The 27,487-nt window shown below is 48.9% G+C and overlaps 1 protein-coding gene across 4 annotated transcripts in view; it reads left to right on the forward strand.

The window, feature by feature from the left end:
• Positions 1 to 1,709: 1,709 nt before the first annotated feature.
• Positions 1,710 to 27,487, forward strand: part of LOC144145129 (uncharacterized) — a 75,725-nt gene continuing 49,947 nt past the window's right edge. For 2 of the 4 annotated variants that reach the window (XM_077676640.1, XM_077676646.1), the window contains exons 1-4: positions 1,710 to 1,864; positions 15,050 to 15,346; positions 20,635 to 20,776; positions 27,081 to 27,308. In XM_077676640.1, coding sequence (XP_077532766.1) covers positions 15,063 to 15,346; positions 20,635 to 20,776; positions 27,081 to 27,308 — 654 coding nt within the window. In that variant the 5' untranslated portion in view covers positions 1,710 to 1,864; positions 15,050 to 15,062. The remainder of the gene's footprint in view (positions 1,865 to 15,049; positions 15,347 to 20,634; positions 20,777 to 27,080; positions 27,309 to 27,487) is intronic. The other 2 variants (XM_077676650.1, XM_077676655.1) reach the window with 2 other exon arrangements.

Genomic DNA, 27,487 nt, shown 5'->3' on the forward strand with positions numbered 1-27,487 from the left:
GGCTCGCACGTCCAAATCGCCGCCATTTTCCCATAGGCGAAAATCGTTTTTATTTATTTTCAGGATAAACAGGTAAGTACCGTCGTTGTTCCCGGTGTCAAACAGAATAGACCACAAAATGCGACCTTCGTGTGAAGTTTGAGCGCGAACAGAACGGCGGTTCGCTCAGGAAAAAATTTTAAAGTGTACCAATTACCGTCGCAACACACTGTACTATGACGGCGGTCACCCTTTTTTCGCAACTTGAGAAAAACAAGTCAATGGGCCAAGGCACAGAGGGATTTTGTGTGTGAGAGATAAATAATTATTTATTGGAGAGTTTAGCTCCAACCCAAACAGGAGCTGGCTACTCCAGGCATTGGAGTATAGACCTTTTCAACTTCTTCGTGCTGGAAGCAGCCATTTTATTATTGCCCATTTAATTGGCGCAGTCGACAGGATCGCCTAACTAAGCATGCGCAACACAGCCAGGACGTGCTAAGATATTATCAAGGTTTAAATAAGAAAAAGGTGTATACAAAAGGTACAATACTTGCCTAAGGAACCACAAGGTTAGATTAAGTACATTGAGACAGCAGCGGCTGAAAGATCGCATGCGCACTCAGTAACTACTTAATCTGTGCAATATGCGGGCGGCGAAAAAAGCTCATCCGGCACAGCCTGCATCCAGAAAGGCTTTTTACTTAAATCAAAATAACCAGAAGAGAGCTGACGCTGATGTCATTTGTATTTTAATATGAAAACATTAATCTGTAATGTGATATGACATTAATCTGTAATGTGACATGAAAAATGCATCGCCGACGAGCGAGTGGTTTTCACAATCTATTTTAGATAGTACAGAACAACATCCTGCGCTTCCAACAATAAATGAGACACTGTACACAATTCGTTTTTTGAAGAAAACGTACGTTTCGCTCATTGAAGCGTTGTATGGAACTCACATATTCAGCTATATTTTGCTTAAAATTAACACAGGCCACACAAATTTCCGGTTTTTTAACAACCGCGCGTGTTTCAGAGCACGAGATGCTGGATTATTTTTTCCCTGCTCGAATGTATGTAACAAAACAAGGCTTAGCCTGCGCCTAGGGAAAAAGGCATGGCGTTGCTGTTGCCCGTATTTTTTAAGGGGAAGAAATTGGACCTTCGTTCGAAGTGCCATGACTGTCATGTCACTCGTTCCATGCCATTTGTTGCAACACCCTCTTTATTGTTGTTCTCATTGCCACTTACTTAATCGTCCAGTTCACGTCGTGTGACGTCTCAACACAGAAGGTATTTCCGCAGCCTATTACGAATCCTTAGAACAAGAAAACGCTGCGGCAGGGCAACTTTTAATTAATAGCTGTAATAAATAATCATAATAGTATTACCGTTAAGGAAGCCCAAAACTACTAACAGGTGTGTTCAAAAAGAGCTAGTCTGTTTTCGCATTCCTTGGGAGACGGGAAAGCAGACAACCTCGGCAGAACAGTAGCAGACGATTTCATGCGCGGTGCAGACGACGCATACGAAAAGTGCAGACGTCACCGCGTGTCGCTCGCGCAGACGACGCTGAGCCGGTGCAGTCCCGGGGGCCGCGATTTTGACTAGTCACTCCGCTATCAATATTATTACGTCCTCATACAACGTGATCTCGTTCATCGACAGCCAATCGAAAAGGGAGAGGAGGAGTTTATCTTTTGTCTGCGTTCCTTACCAGGGCGCGCCTGAAGCTTCTGGCCGCAATTTTTCAGTCGTCTGGTGTGGCTCAGCCTGTCCGGGCCGTGTTTGCGTGTGCCGGGAACTGTTCTTCCACGAAATCTGAGGCCTGCCACGCGGCGTGAAATCTTGCTTCGGAACCATCTTTGCAACGAACGTGGTAAGTGGCATTGGCATTCAACTTGGAATGGGCATCTGTTACACCTTGGCACTAGGATTTCCGCAGCAGAACAATGATTTGCTGCTTCCTTGCGCATTTTATTTCCGTCCGTCTGCTCGGTTTCAGCCACTCGCGTGTTGATTTTGTGAATTCTTGACCTGAAGAAATTTGTGATTACATCCGCCCGGCTTCTTCATTTTATAGTTGGTGACGCTTTTACAGAATATTTTGGTGTTTGATGCTGTCCGACCAGCTGCCGTTTCGCTTATAGTCTAGAGGAATCAAGCTTGTGAATGCTTTCATGTAAGAGTTTGATGAACTTCCGCTTTTTGTTTCGTTGTTACAGCGCGAGCGTTGGTTATTTGTTTCTCTGAAGTTGGACGGTAACATGATAGAAGCTATCGCTTCTTGTGACGATGAGCGCACAAGGTATGCGTATTTACTTGTGGTGAATTAATCCTGGGGGAAGGGATAGGAGGGCGTTTACATTGCTTTTAGTTTATGCGCACAAGCACATATTGTTTCTTTGCTGTGCGGACATAGATACGAAAGACAACTTGTACTCTAATTCATACGTGACTAACTGTGTCTACATACTTTTATGTAGTGGCTCATCGTCCTGCACGAACATTTTTTGTTTAAGTTCTAGGTGAGAGGAAATGTTACTTTGTCGTGCCTTGTTTCCTGGACCAAACAGCCTGCTTATTATAATTCGGTTTTCGGCGAGAGATGGATGTTAGAAACAGTACTTGCGCTATACCACTGCAAAAAACACCCTCTTTACGCTCGTTATCACACAGGCCGTTAACAGGCGATAATGTCCAGGGACTGTGTCGTTTTTTAGAGGCAAAAAAAAAAATAAAAAATAAACACGTCACTCTATGCCAGAGGATTTCAGATTTACTTTATGGTGCGTCCATGAAAAGTTACGGAAGCTCCTGAGCTTCCTATAGCTATGTCAGAACGCGTGATCGTCACTTCTCAGTTAGCTGTGAAAGCATGTGTTTCGGTGCTGATTTGACGTAGCTGCCGATGGCAATTGGTAAATGAGCAACATGGAGGCAAAAGTACTTAAGGGGAGGCCGTGACGTCGCTTTTTGCGCAGCCGTTCCCCTTATGTCAGCGCGTCCACGGGGCGCACTGCCCTTCCCCATTCTCCTCTGCTGCGGCTTGCCTCTTTCTACCCCGCTACCTCCATTCAAAGCACAGCTGATCGGGAACGTCGGGGAACGTGAACGTGGAAGGAACCGGCGTTCGCCGAAAAAATTTTCAGAAATCAGCGGTACTCGCCTTCTCCGCCGCCAGTTTCGCTCGAACCCATAGATTCGGCGCGACCCCGTAAAAATTGTCCGTGGCATTTCACCAGATTTAGCGGCCGAGTTGTCATCATCATCATCATCATAATGAACTTTGTTGTGAAAGAGGTGAGAGGGATAGAGAAGCGGAACGCGGAACTATGAGCGCAGTCGTTTGTCCAGCACCCCGGTGGCAATAGCTCCGGCTTTGGCTCTACGGATCGGTTCTAATTGGTCCTGTAGAGCTTGGCTGGCCAGGGCCGCCTACCAAGTTGCATTTAAAGCATTCCTCATTGTGTTTGTCAGGAAACATAAGTGTCAATGTGGACTTGTGGGGGAAGGTGCGTGTCTGAATTTTTGTAAGTGTTTGTGAATATTGTGCACGTAAGTCCTTCAGTATGGTAGATAGGGTTCACTTCGTAACCTTTTTCGCAGCAGACATTAACTGTAGGCTTCGTAAGAAGAGAGGGCGTATGAATGGTCGGACTCGCAGCGGAAGGTAAGGAACCTCGCATACGAGTCAGCGCGTTCATTTCCCTCCAGTCCCTCGTGGGCCGGGCACCACGAGGTGTTATGTACTTTGGCAGGCTCTTTTAGGAGATCCGCTTGGAGCTTCTGAGTGTTCTTCCAGGTACCATGTTCCTGAGCTGCAAAAAATTAAGAAATCCTGTTCATGGACCTCTTTGTAATGACGTCACTTCCAGCAAATTTTCTGCAATGCGTTTAGATATTACGGGCCTCTACTAAGTTTTTTTCCCTCCATGATCAGTCATGAGCCCTCTGGCAGCTGCCGTCATCGTTACTGGCAAATTTCCCCGAGTTGGTATGCGCGAACATTGAAAGTTGGGAACATCAAAACTTGTGAATTTTCCCTTAAGGTTCTTCTGGCGCGACGTTCCGTGTCCAAGTAATTGTAGGCCGGGCACTTGCCCTGTTACGCATAACTTTAATTAATTGAAGTGACAGGCTCACCACGCTCTGCTCCGCTCCTCAACTGATCTAAAAGGTCGGAACTTTATCAATCACCATTATTTACGAAAAAGAAATTGCGTATAACTGACTCGAGGTAACATTTTTCCAACAAAAAAATTGGCGCAGCTTGCTCTAGCGATGAAAGGATGGAGAAACACGTCGGAGGCGCGGCTGTTGCACCTGATATGAATTTCGGAACTTGCCGCTGAAAGGTCTCCATGTCTGGCAGGTCCGGATTGTTTCGTCTGATGGCTTTCACATCTCTCCCAAAGCGGACCGCATTACCACGCGATAGAAGCCGTCGGCAACCGGCTTCGCGAACCCGGCGTCTATGCACCCCCCCCCCCCCCCCCATTTTAGGCGCCGATGCACGTGAACTGGCGAGTAGAAGAGCACGCGAGAGATAACGCCACAAACTCTGCCATCTCGAAGGTCGAGATGGCCGACGCCGGGCGCTTCTCACGAGGCGCACGGCCACGTGCGCTCTGTATATTTTCTTGGCATTTTTTGCGAGCTCCTCACGTAGCGCAAGCCCACCCGCCAGCCTGGACGATGCCGAGTGCTCCTCACGGGGCATGCGCTCACTTGCGCCCGGTATTCTTTCTTGGTATTTATTGTGGTAATGCTCGACGACGGAAATTAAAGCTTAGACAGCTCTGCTGTTAAAAGACCCCGAAAAAAAAAGAACGATGGAACAGCACTCCGGAACCCATTATCTAAGCGTTAGAAGCCGCGACGCCACCCGCTAGGCCACAGAGGGCGAACAGTCTGCTCGTTTTAGCAGCTGATGAAGAAGGTTGCGGCATTGTATACAAACATAACACCTAGACGGCGCTGGGCGCAACAGGAGGTGCCAGGCCTTCTTCTTCTTATTCATCATCATCACCATCCTCCGCCTCCTCCTCCCCGTTGTGTCCACTGCATTACGAAAGCCTCTCCCAAAGATCTCCAACCACGCCAGGCCTGCGCTGATTTGGAAACGGAATGCCGCTCTTACAGCAGTTGTGGGTTTGCGGTACTGGCCGCGAGCTTCTGGCTGCATGCGTTACGGTTAGTTACTGGCCCGTCCAGCTGAGTGGACATGTTGGGCCTATATTCTGCCGTTAGGTTAGGCAACCTTATAGTTGAGTGTAACGATCTCCCAAGCGAGGCTAAACTGGTTGTGGGTTAAGCTATGTGAATACTGGCTGACGAAGGTAGGCCTCGGGGCGTACGTTAAGGTGTCGTATACAGCCTGCATCCTAGAGGACAACGAAAAGGCTGAATGCTGACAGGAAAAAATGACCGCTCGTGCCTGCGACTTCAGTGCTATGGGACATTCAAGCCAGAAGTTGGCCAAGGGACTCTATTGGCAAGACGAAAATTCATCATAAACTTAATTCTGCTTACAGACTTCGAGGACGAAATTTATGGTGATTATCAAGAGTTCTTCACTGCTCCATCGCGTATGCGCCTCTTTCTTCGAGTTCGGTGCTTCCTCTTTCGACGCGAATCACTTGGACAGGCAGACTGGCCAGAACTGACGCGGCAGTTTCCCCGCAGCAAGAGCGCTCCCCTGCGTGCACCTGCTTTGCTCACGTGCAGTCACGTCCTCCTGTAGTCCCGAGGAGCGATAGGTTGATTCTTGTCCCACTTCTGGCAGGGTGCCGACTTGGCGCAATGGTGACGCTTCTAACTCCTGTTCAGGCTGCACCTTTTCAGATCCCTCACTGACTCAAATGTACTTTTGAAGCAAAGCTTTCTACCTCTGCCAGCCAACGGTTCCGTCGTGGCGTGCGCGACAAGAAACTCCCAACGCGGCTGCGGAGGCGGAGGGCGCTTTTCACTCACGGAGCACAGTGTAGATGGCGCAGCGAATAGGCGCTATTACCCAGCGTTCCCCATGCTCACCCCGGCGGGACCCATTCCGCCGCTTTGCAATGTGCTTTAGCGACGGTTGTTTTGGGCCTGTTTTGGCACAGCTTCGCGTCCATTGCGAGCTTCCTGTGGCACGGCTTGATTAACTTGTACGGCAGCACCTCCTGGGTAACCCGCACCCCACGGAGTTCACGGTCGTACGGCAAACATACGTTAAGGATTGGTTTGCAGGGCGGAAAAACAAAATGTAGAGACCACTTACAGACATCTGGCCGCTAGACAAACGCCACCTTTTGGGCACTGCTTGCCATGAATGGGACTCCGTGTTCTGAATTCGGGATTACCAATTCGGTTGGGTTCTAAGAGGTATTACAAAAGGCGAAAGGAGCATCTGGTTCGGATAAATAGCGATTATAAGAGTTCCCTCAGCTTTCTCGCAATTCTCAAACTTACTAAACTACCTAACTAGTTTTAATCGGCATAAATGGGAATCACTAAGCTGATTGTTTCGGTGTCTGCGCGTGTGTCGCATGGCGGTGTATCCCCGAGCTAGCACATCAGGATGGCTATATTCCGCTGTCTCACCCTTCGAAAGAGGCCCCTTTCCCTTTTTTCTCTGCCGATGCCCGGCCGGGCTGCCGCGGCGGCGTCCGCCGCCCTAAACCGGCCATGGCAGACGCTGCTGCGTTCGGGACGCCGCCCCCGCGAATCCCAGGTAACGGCTGGCAGAATCTCCCGTTTCACTCTTTGTAGAGTCACGTGTGTGGATTCAAGTGACGTCACATGGACAATCGTTGTGCGTGTAGTTTAGAGCTTTGCTTTCCAACCACCTTCACAGTGTTGATTGGCGCTTTGAATTTTTTTTTCACCTCGCGTAGCTTCGGTGATAGTGAGCGAATATTGTAATTCTTGCGGGAGGGGAATTCTGGGACAACAGACTTTTCCCCAAAATACATTCCAAGCAGCAGGCTATAAGTGCTACAGGGCCCCTTTAAAGCATGCCTTGTGACGGCGCTACTAACGACACGCGGGCACATGCCCGTGTTCGCAACTCCAAGAAAAACGGACAGTTGGTAGGAATGTAGTTTGCTACTCGCCTAATTGCCAGTTCTGTAACTAGCATGCGCAAATTGCTCATGTAGACCTGAGTACACGTCTCCGACACGCGTTTATGAGTTCAAGGAAGGCCATTTTCCTTTTAGCCAAGGAGCCGTAGTAGTGTTGTGGATGTGTGGCAGTCTCGCATTCCGAATGCCGTGGCATCGATTCGCATCCAGGCCCACATGTACTCAATCTTCTATTCAAGCACTCTCCTCTTACTGCTTTGCGCCTTCGCCCATTTCGCTGGCAGTCTCGGTTACTCCCATTTTCAACGCAGCGAGGGGACTAATTCTTTCGCGTTAACAAGAGGTTTTTACTGCGAAGCAGTATACCTCTAACCGGGCAAGAAAATTTTAGTGTGTGTTAGCAGAAAACCCCCAGGCTACTACTGGCTACACCCAGGCTACACAAACAAGCTACTGGCACCGCCAGGGATCGAGCCTTGGTCACAATGGAGAAGCGGAGCGAGAGCCTGTCGTCTTGCCGACTAAGCTACGCCCACACGTGGAGACGGGGAGACAGCCGGTGGTTTGGATTGAGCGTCTGAGAAGGGGGAGGGTGCTTTTTGTAGGCGGCACACGAAACGAGAGTTAGGGGAAGGCAGTGAGAGAGATGTTAGATGGGATACGAACACAAAATAAACTCGTGTTTCATTTTTTTTTCATTTTTCAAATTCATTTTATTTGTACGGAAACATACAAGCAAATAATTATACAGGCGAGGGTCCCAGAGTCTGGCGACTGTAACGGGACCCTCGATGAGAAATGCACAACGCAAATATATAAGGCAGCAAAACAAAACAAATATACCTGACCATATCTAGTCAAGAAAAAGAAATCCAAATATCAAGAGACACAAGTTTGAGAATCAGCAAACCCTGAATTAAACAAAGTGACAAATAAACAACAGGAAACGAACGGGAACTACAACATTATAAAATAAAGGCATATAAGAACATACACTTGCAGACAACCATGAAATATAGGTGGATTTCCTACGTTAACGACAACAAAAAATCTTTGAGGCGTTTTTTAAAGATGGTTATGGATGATGAAGACTTTATGTTGAGAGGGAGGCCATTCCACAATGAAATTGCTGCAAAGCAAGAAGTTTTCTTGCCGTAATTAGTATGCACAGTAGGTAATAAAAAGTTGTTATTGGCTGCAAACCTGGTGAAATTTCTTGTCCTTAAGTGAACAAGATCTATGGCATCGTATGAAACGTAACAGTGATGTAACTTGTAAAAAAAAGTATGCCTAAGTTATAGTTAAATAATTGATTCACTGGTAATATATTGTTCTCGCGCAAAAGAGGTAGAGCTGAAGTACGATATGAATTACATGTAATAATGCGAATGGATTGATTCTGGGTGTGTTGAATGGAAGAGATATGGGAAGAATATGCATTACCCCAGGAAGCAATGCCATAATTAATATGACTATGAATAAAAGCGAAATACAATGATAGCAGTGCATGATGAGAAAAAAACGGCCGTGCCTTCAATAATGCCCGGATTCCAAATGCAGTTTTCTGCTTAAGTAGTGCAAAATGAAAACAAAACGTAAGGATAGGGTCGAGTTCTATGCCGAGAAATGATGACTGTTTGGACGGATAAATAGTGTGAGATCCTAGAATAATGGCGGGGAGAAGGCTGGTCTGCCTCTTGGAAGTCCTGAAAATCATGAATTTAGTTTTTTGTGGGTTAATAACTAAGTAGTTGTCGCTACACCAGTTAACGACTTTATTGAGCACAGTATTCAAATTGGAGGTGAGAGAAGTTGTAGATTTATCGCATAAGGATATTGTGGTATCATCGGCATATAGGATACAATGAAAAGAATGAAGTAAATTCGGAAGGTCATTAATATACAGAATAAAGAGCAGCGGACCCAAAATGGAACCCTGGGGTACACCTTGGTTAAATGTTTTGGTTTCAGAGAAGGTGTCAGCCACATATACTGTGTACTGCCTGTTGAGCAAATAACTTTTTAATAATGTTAGAGGTGGCCCTGTTACCCCATATGCTTCTAATTTCTCGAACAAAACAGCGTGGTTAATCGTATCAAATGCTTTACTGAAATCTAAAAAAACTGAACCCACAAAATTTCCGGTGTCGATTGATTTTTTTATATATATATATATATAGAGAGAGAGAATGCATTTAATGGTAAAAGCGAGGTTAGCCGATATAGTCTGTTAAGGAAATAAGGCTAGGTTAGTAGAACGCCCCGATCGGAAACCAAACTGGCAATCACTCAGAAGATTGAATTTACATAAATAGCTGTTCAGGCGCTTAGCAAATAACTGCTCAATTAATTTACTAATGGTGGGAAGAATAGAGATTGGGCGATAATTAGAAATTGACAGCCGGTCGCCTTTTTTAAAGACGGGTATGACCTTTGCTTTTTTTAGGGAGGAAGGAAAAACGCTGTTTTTGAAGATAAGGTTGATTATGTTACTGAGCGTGTCGGAAATGAGATGAGCAACCGATTTTAAATGACGTATAGAAACCCTATCCAGGCCAGCACTTGTATTTTTTAGAGAAGAAAGCGTGGCACAAACTTCGTTTGCGGTAACAGGTGAAAGAAAGAATGACTGGCTAGCACGCTGGATGTTATGACGCACATTTATATTCTGATGGGCGTGCGTGTAACAAGAGGAAAAGTATTCACTGAAAGCATTGGCAATGTTAATGGGTTGTTGCAAGGTTATGCCATTATGGATAATTTTACATGTAGCAGTGCTAGTTGTGGATGTGTTAAGAAAGTTGTTCAGTAGATCCCACTGTTTTTTAGGATTGTTTTTATGTTTAGTGAATTCGGATTCATAGTAACGCTTTTTTGCCTGTTTTAATAAATGTTTAGAAGAGCACAGTACTTTTTATAACGTAGCGCAAGCTTAGAATTGAAGGGTTGCCTTTTTGTTTCTCGGTAAAGGTTATCTTTTTTTCTGATGCTTTCTAAAAGCCCACTAGTCATCCAAGGGTTATCCGGGTGTTTATATTTCCTTTTACATTTGACCGTGGTTGTGCTTAAAGATACCGCCCTTAAAAATAACGAAGAAAACTGTTGCAGAGCTTCCTCAGCATCACACAAAGAATCAACTGCCGACCAGTCAGTTTCTGTGATGGCTTCAACAAACTTGCCAGAATCGAATAGGGATGTGTAGTACATAGTGTTTCTACATGGCACTTCAGTGTCAAAGGTAAGAAAAAAATTGCCTCCACCTCCCCGAAGGGAATCGTGAGGAAGTGCGAATGCATTTCTTGCGCCGAGAGTACACGGCGTAGTAATTCTGCCATCGCCTTGAGAGGCGCAGTACCGGCGAGGGGGAGCTGTCAGGCGAGGGGAGAGGCGCGCGCCGAGGGTGAGTGCAAACCTAACGGGGGGAGAGGCGCGCCAGCTGCAGAGCATGAGACGTCACGGCGCGAGGAGAGGGGGAGCAGACGCAAAGGCGCCAGCGCGCGGTCACGTGGGAGTGTGACGTCACGGCGCGAGGAGCGGTGTGGGAGCCGGCGCGGGCGCGCGCAGCCACGGCGCGGGAGGCGGAGCGCGCGCGGGTCACGTGGGGTGTGACGTCGCTGCGCCGTTGCTATAGACGCTCCTCTCCGCTCCTCGCGCCGTTGCTAGGGGAGAGGAGGAGGAGCGCGGATGACGGCGGATTCAGGGTCGCTTATAAAGTGCATCGCACTTAAAATTGGAAAATGATCAGTTACGTCAACGTCCACCACGGCAGACAGGGGAGGAGGCGTTATATTACATAATGCGTGATCCATGAGTGTGCGCGATCCCCTCTGACGTGCATCTAGTGGGGGCATTAATCAAGGATTCAAGACCAAACCCTGAAAAGCAATCAGTGTAAGCAGTGTACAAGTTGGAATCAGTATCGAACAAGTTAATGTTGATGTCGCCTACTAAAAGGATGTCTTTATTTTCAATAGTTAATTTGTTGAGGATAACATCAAGGCCAAGCAGAAAATCGGAGAGGGAAGATGAAGGCGAACGATAGATGCAACCAAGAATGAAGCTTTTATTGTTATGTGATAAGAAGGAACGGTCCACTTCGACCCAGACTGATTCGCAGAGGCTGACATTTAGCGAAAGATCATGTCTGCGCATGTACGAGACGTCACACGAAATAAAAACTGCAGTTCCCCCATGGCTGTCTGTTGAGCGATGGCAGTACTCGGTTTGGTATGAGGGAAAAGCGTGCAAGTTACCATCAGAATCTGAAAGCCACGTTTCGGAAATGCAAATAAATGTGAAGTTGTGATTAAGTGAGGTGATAAAGCTATTGATTGTGTCAAAATTTTTCCGAAGGCTTCGGGCATTAAAGTGGATCAGTGACCGATTGTGGTTAGAAAGGCGGAATTTCGCTTCATTTGGGGACAGCAAAGACATTGGTTACGAAGCGAGTAGGCGTGGATCAGAAGCAATGGGATTAGGCATGGATTACGTGAACACGCGCAGGTCGCTCTCTGTGGCTATGCGATAGACCTTGCTGTCTTCCGTTTTACGGGCCTTGATACGGCAGTTATCCGTCCACAAGAAACGCCAGCCAAATTCTTTCTTTAGTTCCAGGGCCTTAGAGAAAAGTTCCTTGTTTTCGAAAGTGAGGTGCTCGTTGATAAAAACAGGGGTCGGGGTAGCACCAGAGAAGCCGATGTTGCTCGTGTTGATTCTAGCTTTCCACGCCTTTACTTCGAAAGAACCAGTCCTTGGGAAATCGCAGCTCCATTCCAGCTACGAAAGACATTTTCTTAAAAAAGCGTAAGAAATATGAACAAACACTTTCACATTTCGCGCTACACTATGGCGTCGCATTCGCTTCCGATGACTTAATCACTTCGGACGACTCTGCACTCCAGTGTGGGAACAGCGCGCGCGGAACTGTAGTGGATCCTGCGACCGCACAGCGACCGGAACGAACGGCGCAGTTCTCACTGTAAAGGGTCGGTTTCGGCAATGCCTTTATCCCAAAAGTAGCCAGGGGCCCTGAAAGGGCGTCGAAAAGAAAAGGTGGCTGATTCCTCTGTCGTAGGAATCGGTAAAACACGAAAGTGAAATGTGCAGCGATATGTGCAGCCGAGCATAATTTGCGGGTAGGCGGCTCTCTGGTGTGCTTGGCAAGCGACGTCCTGCTGGTGGGTCGCTTCGGCACAGGTGTACCGGCGTCATTTCTGTGACGGATATGACGTCAGTGAAATGTTGGGGTATCGCGGCATAAAACACTTTCGTGTTAAAACATACCACTGGAAGACGAACCCCAAGAATAACGTTCCCTTTAGTACTAAAGGTTGCTTCCCCGCAAGAAGACCTTGTGTGCAGGGGTGCACCCTTTACAGGCTACTTGCTTCGTTGTACTGTTGTCGCTTCCGTGACAGATATGACGTCAGCGAAATCTTGGTGCATCCGGGAATAAAACACTTTCGTGTTAAAAAACGCCATCCCGCCCTGTGAAAGTGGATGTCAAGCAGAGCTGTTGTAAACCGCTACAAAGGTGACGAAGGAGGGTATGAAACGTTTGTCGTCGTCCCGGCGGGCTAGCTTTTTGCTTGAGCTCGGCTGGTGCCAATAGATAAGGGTACAGAGTATCAGCACCCTCTTGTCCTATTGTTCCGTGCCACCGCCATGATCATTGGTCAGTTCGCGTCTTGCGGCATTTGTTTACACTGCGAAGGTTTTGGGCGCCGCTGTGTTGTTTATGCGTTTTAGTCGGTCAATTCCGGTAGGCTTAGCTTGTCCTCCTTGCTTTGCGGCTGCACGCGGTCAGTTACGGTATTCTTCGTCCATCTCTGCCACGTAACTGCCTCTCTCACCTCCCCCTCCCTCCCCTCATGCTCTTTCCCTCCCTTTAGACCCTCATACGATAAACAAGGTGGAAGTTTACTCAAGTCAATTCGACCTTCCCGGTTCCACTGCTCGGGCCACCTATATGAATCTTTCGGTACTGTTGGACTTCCTGGGATTCTGCCAGGAGGTCTAGTGTCGGGCAGGAGCGCTTTTTGTACGTTGGGGTAAAATTTTGTTTCCAACGTGTAGTTTTTTATTTGCACTCGCAAATATCAAGCGCCCATCTGTTTTCAATTACTGAACACTGCCTATTAACAGTTATGTATACATATTTTGCCACAATTACGCTAATATTTCCTTTTCTAAGGTATTTTTAAATAAATAAATAAATAAATAAATAAATGTTCAGAAGTGTGAAGTGTGTTTTCCAATTTAGTGGTTTGGAAAGAATGTGCCTGTATTAACTCCACATTTTCTCATCATTTGGCCGCGGGGCTGAATTGAGGTACAGACGGGCACACAGACAGGCAGTCCGATATTTTCGGGTGTAAGTAGCTCGAGAAAGACTATTTATTTATTTATTTTATTTACAGAGTACCCTCCAGCGCCAAGGCATTACAGCGGGGAAGTGGGTTTCAAAGTACAAATGGCAAGAAAATGGCCTGACACATGCGCTCGGCGTCTTGTGCAAGAACTGCTCTATTTATTGACACTAGTCCTGGCTATAGCCTCCAACAATAACCTGCAAACATGATCTTTATTAGGAACACAGGGTTGGGGGTCCAATTGTTCACAGGTTTCTTATCATGCACAACGCGGTTTCCTTAAACGAATTCTGATCCCTATGATGTATGCCTGATTAGCCTGGTGCATGCGCTCGGCGTCTTGGGCCTTCGCGCCATAACGTTTTCGCCCAGGGAGATAAAACCGTTGGGGGGGGGGGGGGTAGAGGTATACGGGTTTCCTGTAAAACTTTACCATCCTAATAAAATTTCAGAGAAGCGCGAAAGATAAAAGTTCACCTTTAAAAAGACAGTCTTCAAGTGGTCGAAAGCACAATGCTTAGTACGACTGAGTCAGTTTGCCGGAACACTGCAGGTCCCGTGCGCCTCGGCTGATCGTTATTCGATTCCCCGTTCACCTTGTTCCTTTCCTACTTACACCATGTTATCGGCTATCATTGCAGTGTTGATGTTCCTGTAAGGGAAAGTAGATAATCTCTTTCTCGTGATTTTATTTGCGATGTCGATTGTATCGCGCGTGAAGGCACTTGCAAGTGCATTTGCAGTGCCCCGCAGACGGCACGATTGCTCTTCGCTAACGAAACAAGTCAGAGCCTTAATTATTGCAGTATGTAATATTGTTGAAGTAGACAAAAAGCAGTTACTGAAATAAACGTTGTTTTTTTTCTTGAAAAAGCCAGGGCCGACCTCTCCAAAAAATTATCCAGGACCGTAAATGTGAAAAATAAAAAAAAATGCGGAAAGTCGGCGCACATAGACTGTGAGTAGCAAAAACATAAAAATCGAGCAAAGTTTTCTATAAGCATAAGGATCATCATATAGCCTAATCATCATCGGCGATTGCATGAGCGCAACCAACTTCTATACATTTCTGAAGCCTCTGAAAATGGATGCGAGTTTCTCAGTAGAAAGCCCCGTTCAGAAGCACCGTGCCATTCTCTTGATTGATTGTACGGTTTAACGCGCCGACGCAACGCAGGCGACGAGGCGCGCCGTAGTGGAGGGCTCCGGATTAATTTTGACCACCTGGGGATCTTTAACGTGCGCCGAAATCTCGTACACACGGGCATTTTTGCTTTTCGCCTCCATCAGAAAAGCGACCGCCGCGGCCGGGAATCGAACCCGCGACCTCGTGCTCAGCAGCGCAACGCCTTAGCCACTGAGCCACCGCGGTGGGTACCGTGCCATTCTCGGGGGTCTCCACTGTACACAATACCAAACTGCAATGCACGTTTTTCGATTAAGCAGGGTATTTTACCTTATTTCACTTAGCCCGAGTGCTGCATTTAGATACATGTGTCACGACTGAATAAGTTGTTAAGACCCGTGTACCTTCTTTACTTCCTTGTTCAGCCAGGCTGCTAAACCAATGCGAAGTAACGTGTAACGTTGTAGGCGAACCTCGCGCTCCACGCATTATTTCAGCCGGCCGAGGAAGATGGAGGTTCCCCCAGAAGGAGGCGAAACAGCGGGAGCTCCGCAAGGCTCTCGTGCCGAGGACGTCGCCGGCGGCCAGACGTGTTCAACTGCCGCCGGGCACCAGGGCACGGAGGAGTGGGCCGTGTCGTACGAGGTCCAACCCGCGTCGCTGGCCTACAGCCGATCCGATGCGTCGGCCGTCGCCGTTCAGCATGCTGACGTCGTCGGTGGTGGATCCCGACAGAGCGGCGTAGTGTCGCAAGCGCCGCAGGTGCACGGCACTGGGCAACCCACGTCGCTCAGGTAAAAGAGCGTGATGTAACGCATGATGTGTCGGTAACGCCTCCACTTGCGTTACTTTCTCCGTTACTAGGCCACGGAGAAGCGTTACTTGCTCCGTGGCCGAGATCCAAAGCGAATGCCACGCCGAGTGGTTAAAGGGGCTCTGAAGATAAAATACAAGCTTGATTTATTAGTAGGACGGCTTCGTCCCGATTACATTGGCACCAATTTGATCGCAATCTTCGAACAAATAATGGAGAAATTAAGGAAAACACGTGAAACAGTGGCGCCGACCCCCCTAAAGCCACTTTCCGGCAACTTTTTATGACCTCACGGAAACCTGTCTGTGCGATTGGTGGCCGTCGTCCTAAACCGTCGCTAAGACATATATATACGGCTGGGTGAATATAGTGGGACCTCTTTAATCCGGTTTGATCGCATCTCTTGAATGGTGACGTGCAGTTAACATGCTGATATCCATTTTTTTAGTGCTGGCCCATATGACGCCACTCCTGCCCATAACACGTAACTGTAGCGCGAATTGTCAGTTTTCAATACTTGCGTTTTTTATTGTTGTTATAAAACGTCTTTTGTGGCTGGAATGGAGCCCGTTGGGACTGGGCCGTCTCACCGCAGCCACCACTGTTGCGACAGGCCATCCGGGCGCAGTCACATGTGCTGCGACGTGGCCTTGCTCCGTCCGCTACCGACGCGGCGCAGAGCAGAGCGATGTAGTGCTAGAGCCGACGATGAGTTGAAGCAACATTTATATACAGTATGTACAAGGGTAACAAAGGCGTTAAATGGCTCGCACAAAGGCGACAGCACGTGTGCACTCGGTGCCCCCGAAAAGTGCCGCCCTCGCTGTGCTTCCGGGCGGGTTTTATACCCCCGGGTGTCCCCGCGAGCGGTTACAATCGTTCGAACCAGGACTCTCAAAGGTCCCTGTATTTTTCAAAGGTAGCGCACACGTCGTAGCGCATACTCTTCCCCGCGCCGTTTCCTCCTCGCTCGCCCGTCTCTCTCGGCCGCCATTAGTGAGCGACCCCCGCGGAGCGCGCCGCCGGACCGTTTCGTCTCGAATGCGCGTTACAGGGGCCTTAGGGGCCTTAGGACTCTCGATGGGGCCTTACAGGGGCCTTAGGACTCTCGATGGCCGAAGTTTGAATCCGACGAATGGAGGCGAAGCCATTGCGTGAGCTGAGCCACCACAGCGGGGAAAGGGAAGGCGACGCCGTCGCCGTCTCAGCGGCGCCGTCTCTAGGCATGTTGCGGCGTTTCTGCCGCGGTCCGTTCGTCCGAGGCATAATTCTGCCCAGCCGTTGAGAAGAGAAAAGGAGAGGTGACTCTGTGGCGCCTGCAAGTTGGGCACGTCTGCCGCGGGCGTTTTGGTGGAGACGCGAATCGGCCCCGCTGTCGGCGCGTCGCCCTGTGCAGCGAATTTGGGCTGGGCGCGCTGCCACAACAAGCCTCCCTCACTAAAGGGGCTTCAGCATTTCACTGAAGGGTGATGCTGAAGTCCTTTAAGAGTGATGGTAGAACCCAGAACTATATAACTAATATAATAGCACGCATGCTGACTTGCCAGTTCGCTGCTCCTGAAGCTGTGATTTTAAACTACTCGCTTAAGTAAACTTGGCTGGGATGCGGAAGGAAAGTAGTTCTAATGCGAAAGCATTAAATGGCGCATAGGGTGAGAAAGCCCGCCTTTGTTGCGGCTCCTGAATTCTTACTGGCTGCGGCGAGTTCCATTCCGCATGCGTCAAAAACACGCATGCAAAGCAGCGCGCCGATTAGCTGTGAATGCGGGTATGCGCCGCTTGGAATCCTCTTTCGCTTTCACGCATCGTGTGGCTGCGATAGCGACACAAGGTACAAGAGTGCGGTGTTTAATTGTGCACAGCGGCGTGAGACATTCAACCGGGTAATAGCGGCTGAAATCTCGGAAACACCTGAATTCCCAATGTGACTCACGGGACTGACGCAAAACCAGTGAGGTTCCTCAACGATGGGGCGCCTTTTCCAAAGCTTGAGAGGCAAAGTAGATAGCTCGGATGCGGCATACACGGTGCATAATCACTTAAAGCTGTTCACAACGCTCGTGCAGCCTCCTCGTGACGCGTTCAATTCGCCTGCTTTTAGATTTTTTGAGCTGGGCATGTAACCTCGTCATATATGTGACTGTAGGCTTAGGTAGTTTAATTTGTCTCAAGAACGCAGGCGCTTCCGTAAAAAGTGACCCAATCGTCGTGATTGAATGGGAATGCGGGTTATCACATATTGCTAAACACCCTATAGACAGCCACGAGAAGTACGCAAGAAGCGTTGTTTATTTTAAGCATTAAAGAACGTTTATAGCGGTTATCACCATCGTTTCATTAAAAATATACGTACAGTATTTCGCTTAGGGTTGCAGTCTCCTCTACTTTCATGCTAAGCGTAGGAGGCCCAAACCTGTCGTGTCTTTTTCTCCGTGACGTGCAAAGCCTGCGGAGCAGGGTGCCTTGCATGCACAATGGGGTAGCGTCACCGGCGGAGCGCCGGCGCGTAGGCCTCCGAGGAAAAGCGCGCCGTGCTCAAAAGGATGGCGTCGCTCGGTGACGTTAGTACACGTGTCGGCGCACTGGGTGAAGGAGAAAAAAATACACCATCTTCCCGTGGGGAACCCTGATGAGGATGCGAAGCATCATGGGGATTCTGTGTGGTTCCATTGTGTTGCCGTTATGTTGAGTGATCTGGTGTTTAGTAGCGCCAGAGGGAATTCCGCGTCCGGGTCCACACCGGTGGCAAATGCACGCAAGTACTGTTGTGTTACGGTCGGTAGGCGGTGGTTCTCGAGGCGCCGAAACTCGTCCATCATGTTCTTGTCGATGTTGTCGTCTCTGTGGTAGAATCGGTAGTCTCCGTCAGCGTTGGTGAGGTGAAGGTTGTTGACGTTGGTGCACCGGCTGAGAGCAACGTACACGCCCTCCTCTTCGCAGCTTTGTCTTCTTCTCCTTCTCCTTCTTCAGCGGTCGGGAAGATGATGACGGTTGTTGAACACAAAGCTATCTCGTGATGGATTCTTTGGTTGGCCAATCCCTAGGGGCATTCTGCCACAATCGCCATCAGAGGCGCTGCGGACGGGGCACGGACGCGGGACATCCCCCGAGCAAGAGATGCTTCGCATCTAAAAACAAAACAAACGCAGTTGTGACAAAACAAGCATCAATGAAAATGGTGTCTCTTCCGAACACCAGGAAGCTTCAGGAGCAAATCAAGGGGTTTTTGAATTTGAATTGAATTGAAAATAAGTTTTATTAAACAAACATGATATGGGTACACAGTATATACAGGAGAAGGTCACAGTATATACAGGAGGAGGGTTCTGCACAGATAGATCCATACTTAAGCATCTATACGGAATCTGCAATAAATCATCTTTTAATTTTATTACGTTTGGTGAAAGGAAAAACCCGAGGCCATCCTGCATAAAGGCAGAGACGTTATGGTTCTCGGTGATTGATTGATTGATTGTACGGTTTAACGCGCCAACGCAACGCAGGCGATGAGGCGCGCCGTAGTGGTGGGCTCCGGATTAATTTTGACCACCTGGGGATCTTTAATGTGCGCCGAAATCTCGTACACACGGGCGTTTTTGCTTTTCGCCTCCATCAGAAAAGCGGCCGCCGCGGCCGGGAATCGAACCCGCGAACTCGTGCTCAGCAGCGCAACGCCTTAGCCACTGAGCCACCGCGGCGGGTGTATGGTTCTCGGTGCATATGGGTGTTAAATAGGAGGGGAAACTTAGAGGGCTGTGATATTAAATGAGGCTCACTAAGACGGTTCAATTTAAATTGAGGACGACTTAGCGCGCAATGGAACAGGAGATGATAGGTGTAACATTAAGGGACAATAAGAGAGCGGAGTGGGTCAGGGAACAGACGCGTGTTAAGGACATCTTAGTAGAAATTAAGAAGAAATGGACGTGAGCAGGGCATGTAATGCGAATGCAAGATAACCGTTGGTCATTGAGAGTAACAGAGTGGATCCCTAGAGAAGGCAAGCGTTGCAGGGGGGGGGGGGGGGCAGAAAGTTAGATGGGCAGATGACATGAAGAAGTTTGCGGGGATAAATTGGTCGCAGTTAGCACTGGGCCGGGGTAATTGGAGAATAATGGGAGAGGCCTTTGCCCTGCAGTGGGCGTAGATAGGCTGGTGGTGATGCTGCTGCTGATGATGATGATGACGATGATATAAAATGTGCGAAAGGGCCAGACTGCTTTTCTAATGGGGGAGGGGAGGGGGATGAAAGAAATTTCGGCTCACTTTGCGAACACGTCCAGAGAAACTCCTGCCGGTGTGGGTCGAATGCCTTGGCGTTCTTCCGACCTTTGTAGGATCCTGCGATAATCTGGAATGGTGTTGCGCATGTGTAGCCAGTGGTGTTGCCAGTGAGTGTGCACTGCGCCAATGACAGCGCCGTTAGAGCGACCCAGTGACAAAACGGCTCAACCTAGAACGAACTTCATCAGAAATGTGCGTACAAAAGCATTTAAAAACAGCACCCGACTTTGGAAAGCATCCGTCACGATTAACTGATGGTGGTGGTCATCTTCGCCTATGTCGAACGGGCGAGCCACGGATTCAGAAATTGCGATAAAGTGAAAGGTAATAACCTTTCAGAAGGCAGAAATAAACTTGAGGGTGAACACGCACTTCCTTTCTCGTTTCGGTCTGATGAAAATCTTATCAAGACGCGCCGTAACGAGCGTTCAGCACATTACGGTCACGCTGCCGTGTTGGAATTCCAAACAGAATGTCGATTTGGCAAACTTGACCGACTGAACCGTTTTGCCCCTCTTAGGCCGGGTTCAGACTGTTGCCGCAACTGTTGTAATAACTTTAAAGAATGACGTCATTGCACGTCTCAGCCAACCGAACTGAGTGGCATGCCATTTTTTTTTTCGTCCATAGATAACGGTATGGCTTTTGCGTCGGTAGTCCGAACATAGTTTTATGCATGCAGAGCGCTTCTTCCCTCCGCTGTATTTTTTGGTGCCGTGGTCAAAGTGTGGGCTTCTTGCGTCCCTGCTGCATCAGACACCACATATTAGTTCAGCCTTATATCAGTAACTTCCCAAAGTGTACACGTGCCCTTGATGCCCGTAGATAGCTGGGCTTTGACCACTATCTACAGGGTGTGCTTGACACAGCAAGAAAAGAACCCCTTCCCCCTTTCCTCAGACGTGTAGAGTTATCGTGTTTTGTTAGGATGAAAAGTGGCGCCGCAAAAGGAATGAATACGCAAACCCGTGGCGGTATTTGCAGCGCGGGCGGCTACCGTATTACGATGCCTGGCTCTGCGGACGACCAGCAGCAGGCAACACATTTCTACACGGGAGACATAGCGGATGCCTACGACGAGGCCCTCAACTTCTGGAACTTCCTCGACAAGGAGCTGGAACCCAAGGTGTGCGCTGCATTTCATAGTTCGAGTCTTACTAGTGACGGTACCCTGTAGGTGGACGCGAATGACAGCGGCGTAGACGTGTGCGTGTACCTTCAGCGGCTGCATTCGGGTGCGTCGATTACCTCCGATGGAAAGATGTCTTTGGAAGGCACTATGCTCATTATTCCAAGACCCGCACCACTGCTTGTGGAAGTTAGAATACGCTGGCTTTTAATGTTCTCTGTTTCAAAGACGAGGGCCTCGTGCACCCGTGGGTTTAGATACAATCGCTTTATTCGCAGTCTGCTCAAGCGCAACGATGCATCTAGACGAATATTGAGTTAGTTATTTAGATCTCGCAATTTGCTTAACTCAATGCTGCTTAATCACTGCCGCTGCTGCTGCGAGGCGGCTGCTTTCTCCTCGTGCATGGGCACGAGGAGAAAGCAGCCGCCTCGCGACCGGAATAGCGATACGCAACGAGCTACGAGGCGTTACCGTTATAAACACAGCGGTGTAAGTTTTCGCAAATTCAAGGGTGCATGCTAGACAACGTATGTGTAATATTGCGATGTCTCTTTATCGCCTCATCACCTCCTTATTCAGTAGAAATCCGTACGGGGAAGCAGTGCCCCGGCAAGAAACGTCATCGCGAAGGCATCGATAAATTACAATCTGCATCGCCACCGCTAATGTGATGGTGCTCGACCTAACGGGCCGCCCCAGCGGCCGTGGCTCAGTACGGGCAGATAGTGGCGTAAAAGTATGAATTGGGAGATATTTTAGAGCGAAAGCTCTACTACGCCATGTCTCGCAAGGTCACTCATCGCGTCACGAAGACCTTAAGCCACCGGAGCGCAAGTGTGCCAGGTGTGACGTCACGTCACCTCATCCGCTTCGGAGAGGCGTCGCAGCTGCGTGTGCTCGCTCGGAACTTCGCCGCCGCGGTACCACGTGACTAGGCGAGGGTTAAACGGCTGCTTCGCCGGCGCTCGGTCGCTCGGTGTCGCCATGAATTGCGCGCCGAGTGGGCCGTCTGCATGCGCGCTTCAGCGCGAGTGATAGGCTAAATCCAGTTAGCACCAAGCCAAACAGATCTTTCGCTCGTGATAGCATAGTAATAACTTTATTAATGGAAAGGAGGAATGAAGACCCTGTGGAGGGGATAGGGGAAGAAATCAAATTTATGACGACACGTAAAAATGTCACCGGTCGTCATATACTGCATTTTTTTTTCGATTCAAAGCACCCTCCCCTACTTTGCAGGAAAAAAATGCAATTTTTTTTTTTGCATGCGAATCTAAGCACCCCTTTTTCTTGGCAACCATCGCAAGGTGGATTTCAGAGACGCGTGGAAGCGGGCCCAAGTTGACGTTATGGCCAAGTCATTTATTAAGTTCTCAATTACAATCCTCTTCAACAGAAGTATCTCAGTATCTCCCTGCTGGGAGATACTGAGAGCGGCGGCCCAAGCCGCACAACAGACTCAAATGGTAGTGAGGGTGACTGACAATCGAACGTAAGCGGCGGGTTCACTGTCTGTACCTATTCTTCTTTTAATTGCTTTCCAAATAAAACACTGTTCCTTGCGCCCGTCTTGTCGAGTTACGACCGCACAAAAAAGTCGCCGGGGGGGGGGGGGGGCGCGGTAATTTATATTTTTAGAATCTAAGCACCCCCCTCACTTTGGGCGTCGCAATCATGGAAAAAAGGGGGTTCATAGAATCGAGTAAATACGTTAGTTCACTCAGCACTGACATGGCCACATGCCTTCTCTTATAGGAGCTGGAGTCCCCTGAGAGTTTACTGTCAGGATCACGTGGCTTGTTTAGAGGGACAGAAACGAAGAGTCGGTTAAGATCTTCACGGTGGGAAAAGCGCTACGACGACGAGGACCAGAGTACACGGGACAAAGCGCTTCATCCCGTGTACTTGCTTGTCCTCGTGGTCGTAGCGCTTTTCCCACCACGAACGTTTACCAACAAGCTCGCAGTTCTTCGGTTAAGACGTCGCACGAGCTCGTATAAGCTGTTCACTAAGGCGTATTCGATGATTGCTTCAAGAAGGGATGGACCCGCTCTCACTCGCTGCATGTGATCCCCTTCTGCAGCGGGTAGGGAAACATTTGTTGGTAGTCGCGCTCGACCAAGGATGAAATTAACCCATTTCCAGAGTAAACAAAACAGGTTAGGCGTGCAGGGGGTATGGCAGTAGGGGCAACGCTGGGGTGCAAAACTTACGGGGGATGCACGACATCAGGAGTCATGGTCGAGTTGGCATGTATTTTGTTAGCCATGATTTCCCTCGGAGCAATGGAGCGGAAGATGGCAGGTGTAACATTAAGGGACGGAGTGGGTCAGGAAGCAAACACGTGTTAAGGACCTATTAGTAGAAATTGAGAAGAAATGGACGTGGGCAGGGCATGTAATGCGAAGGCAAGACAGCCGTTGGTCATTAATAGTAACAGACTGGATCCCTAGAGAAAGCAAGCGTGGCAGGGGCCGGCAGAACTTGGGTGGGCAGATTAAATCAAGAAGCTTACGGGAATTAATTGGTTGCTAAGAGGGTCGTCTGCAGGGGCTAGTTGGTGCTGCATAGCTTGAGTGGAGAGCGCCTAAACTTTGACTAGTAAACAAGGACGAGAAAGACTACAAAACAGGACGAAGCGCTTCATCCTTGTTTACTAGTCAAAGTTTAAGCGCTCATTATACGGACGCCGCAGATTATGCGAGACGAGGAGCCATGGTAGCGACTGTGACGAAGAAGGATAGCCACGCCATGAGCCTCACTCTCAACAAAGTCTCGGCGCTACAGGCCGAAGAGGTAGCTATTGCGCTGGCAATAACGCAGACCCCAGCGGAAGTGATAATCACGGATTCACAGTCAGCGTGTAGGAGCTACCTCCAAGGCCGCATCTCGTGCATCGCCATGAAGATCCTCGGCCAGAACCCTCCGAAGAAAAGGGTGTCGATTGTCTGGACACCAGCTCACGCTTCCCTCTGCGGTAATGTCTTTGCTCATGAGACTGCTCGAGGTCTAACCAGCCGAGCGCCGCGAGAAAGTTGGCTAGAGACAGCGATCCCCATAACTTCATACCAGGAGGTGACCCAATTCTACAGGCTCACCAGGCTTATGCTACCCTCTGGCCACGCCTCCCTCAGCAAGGCAGAGGAGCGCTCCTGGCGTCTCCTCCAAACCAACACGTTCCCCACCCGACGAAACTCCACTTATTCTGGCCAACAATATACTACTCACAGTGCCAATTCTGCAACGCGCCCTGCACTCTGTATCACATGGTGTAGGAGTGCCAGCTTAACCCCTCACTTTCCCCGATATCTAATCCCTCGATTGAGCAGTGGGAGGAAGTGCTGGCCAGCTCTAGCCTCGAAGAGCAGCTTCGGCTGATCCACCGGGCTGAGGCGGCTGGACGCTCCAACGGGGTCCTGAACTGAGGAAACCACCCGCTTGACTCCTCTCATTAAAGTTTTCCATCTCCATCTCCATCTCCATCTCCATCTCCATCTCCATCCAAGCTAATTGGTCGCAGCTAGAACAGGACACTTGGAGGTCCTTGGGACCTCCAACGCCTTTGCCCCGCAGTGGGCGTAGGCAGGCTGGTGAGTATTTCCCCCGGGCGTGTGAGCTAGGGCTTTTAGAGGACTAAGAATGGCCACTGAAGTGGCACCCCTCTGGCGTTGGCTTATTTGAGATAACTAGTTTTACAAGCGTTACACCTGACCAATTTTTTAAGCGTTCTTCAAATACGCCTTCATTATTAACATTCACTACAACGAATTAAACCGCGAATTTTTTTTCCACGATTTCCTCGCGGGCAGCGTGAGCCGCTCGCTGCCTGGTTGTGTTCTGCGTGGCGTCCATTCTTATGACGTCACCGTGGACGGCTAAGCACTGCATAAATCACGGCCGTGAGCCAGAGATAGCGCGAAATACGGTGTCAGCCTCTTATCAGCCGTTGACTCGACCGGGTGGTGACAACGTTCCAACGGCATGCTGAACTTCCCGTTTGTATTTGTTGACAAACATGTGCCGTCATCTCGGGCCTGCGAAGCAGAAAGCTGCGGGAGTTAGTTGCATGTTTTTGTGCCATGGGGTGTTTTGGGGTCTTTGTGTTTGCTTGCTGTTCAGGGGACCAATTGGACAGTGTGCTCGAACATGGCGTTGAAAGAGCGTGGGAGCTGAGCGGAATGGCGAGCTTTCGCTCTGGAAACCGGCTTTAGTGCATGCGATTGCTTTACTCTGGTTCCGAGCAGCCCGTGTGAACAAGATTCAGGCAAAAACAAAAATGTACAAAAATTTCGGGAATTTTTTCCTAATGGTAAGCATCGGTGCTTCTCCGCGCAAAAAACCTTGCGTGTCCTTGGTGGCATTGGAGGAAAACGCCTCGTCGCATCAGACCGCTACAAAGCGGTTTTATGAACAGAGCCGGAACGCCGTCAGATCGCTGTTTTTCCCTTTTAAGTGCAGAGCACTTTAGGGGTTTGCCTTGTCGTCGTAGTTCGCTCACTGTACCCAAGTAGAGCCACACGGCGTTCCGTCGTATCGGCTGTCGTCGCGGCGTAACCCAGAGGCCTTGAAAGCCAAGCGGTTTATATAGTCATAAGCGTTCGAAACTCGTGAACCACTAGCGCTTGTCGTACATCCCCCCCCCCCCCCCCCCCCCCGTTGTTTAGCGCAAAGAAAGCTGTAGGTACATTTGAGGCAAAATCAATCAATCAAACTTTATTTCAGGAACGTATACATTTACATATAAAATGTTACAGTACAGAAGTTAGAAAACTGAAGTTAGAAAACTGTCGGGGGGACCTCCGTTAGAGAATAAGTCTAGTGCAATAAAAACGCAGCAAGCAGTGAAAACACTTTCTGCGAATTAAACAAAGAATGGGTAAAATTTCATAACAAGGCAAGAAAATTTCTGTGTAACAGGACGTGGTATAGTAAGTAAAAGAGATACTAACATGGTATAAATTGGAAGCATGGAACGATGGTAGAGTTTAGCAAACAACACGTTTTGTGATTAGGTACTCTTTAAAGAGTTTGCGAAACGTATAAAATGTGGGACTTTATTTCAAGTGGTATGCTGTTCCAGACGGATACACCTGTAAATTTAAGAGTTAGTTTTCCATAATTGCTACGCACTACGTATACGTAGTTAACCGGAAGCGCCTGCGTTCAATTAGTTAGGAGCGCTCGCTGGGTTGGTTTTTACGATAGTAAGCGAAATAAGTGCCAATGCAACGCCGGCACGTCAGGGAGGAAAAACAAGCACAAAAAGAACAGAACTCCCGCTGGCGCTGTTTCGGGCAGGGGGTGCGCGAGCACTCTGAAGGCGGGAAGTTTGAATTTCATTGGGTGGTAGCAATGAACGGATATCGGCACTACAGCCCATTACGGCGAATCACTGCTCTGCACTTCCGACAGCTTTCACATTGAGTGGAAATGCTTTTATTTTTTTAGATTCGGCAGTCTTTTCTCCATTTTTTTTAAAGTGAAATCTTTGAGTGGGACTGATTTCGTCCTGTCAAAAAAAAGTAACGCAGTTCCCCATAGACCGGTTGGTCGACCGAAAAGCTCTGGTAACATCTCTGGACTCATGACGCATGCGTGAAACCAGGCTTCCATTGCGTCAAAAGGGTCGCTTGAAAAGTCGCGAAACTCAGTGGCTAAGGCGTTGCGCTCCTGAGCACGAGGTCGCGGGTTCGATTCCCGGCCGCGGCGGCCGCTTTTCTGATGGAGGCGGAAAGCAAAAAACGCCCGTGTGTGCGAGATTTCGGCGCACGTTCGTGATCCCCAGGTGGTCGAAATCAATCCGGAGCCACCCACTACGGCGCACCTCATCGCCTGCGTTGCGTCGGCGCGTTAAACCATGCGTCGGTGCGTTAAATCCCGGCAGAAAACACTTTCGTGTGAAAATATAAAACCCTAAAACGAACAACCCTAAGTATACTATTTAGTACTAAAGGTTGCTTTAGTAAAGAAGACCCTATGCAGGAGCCTATGAAGACCCTATATGCAGGAGTGCACCGTTTACAGGCCAATTGCTTCGTTGTACTGGCGTCACGCCCGTGACGGATATGACGTCAGTGAAATCTTGGTGCATCCAGGAATAAAACACTTTCGTGTAAAAAAAAAAAAAAAACAAGAATTTGAAAAGGTCCTCAAGCAGAAACTCGCCCAAAGTAGGTATTTACAGCAGAAACTCGAAGCAGAGTTTGGTTTCGATGTTACATATACGCGCATCAGCCAAATATTTCGATTCTGGCTATACCAAATGATAATATCTCGATTTTCGTCGCGTTTCGTGCAGGACATTAAGCTGGAGCCGTTGTCGCCGCCATGGCCCGAGGCTGATTCGACGTCGTGCGCCCCTTACGTCAGCACTACTTGCGCCTCTCTGTCAGTGACCGAGTACCACCATGTACTCCGATCGATGACGTCAGACGCCGAGGAAGCCCCGCCAAGTTCTTCCTACTACGAACTGCAGCCGCCACCCACTGCCGCCAAGGAGCGCGTCCGTTCTGCCACCTGTTGGCCCGTAAGCGCGCCATTCCAGTTTCAGTCATGTTTCTCACTAGCTTCAATGGCCCCCAGCAAAAACTGTTGACTAGTTCGTTCGCCCCATGTTTCACTGGCCGATCCTGTTGCCCACTCAGAGTTTCACTCGTTGCATATTTCAGTTCGAAAGTAACCCATTGTTTTTGCCTTTCGCCTTTT

Source organism: Haemaphysalis longicornis, unplaced genomic scaffold, assembly GCF_048455015.1.
Source record: "Haemaphysalis longicornis isolate Haplotype H1 unplaced genomic scaffold, Haemaphysalis longicornis Haplotype H1 scaffold_1, whole genome shotgun sequence".
Taxonomy (NCBI): domain Eukaryota; kingdom Metazoa; phylum Arthropoda; class Arachnida; order Ixodida; family Ixodidae; genus Haemaphysalis; species Haemaphysalis longicornis.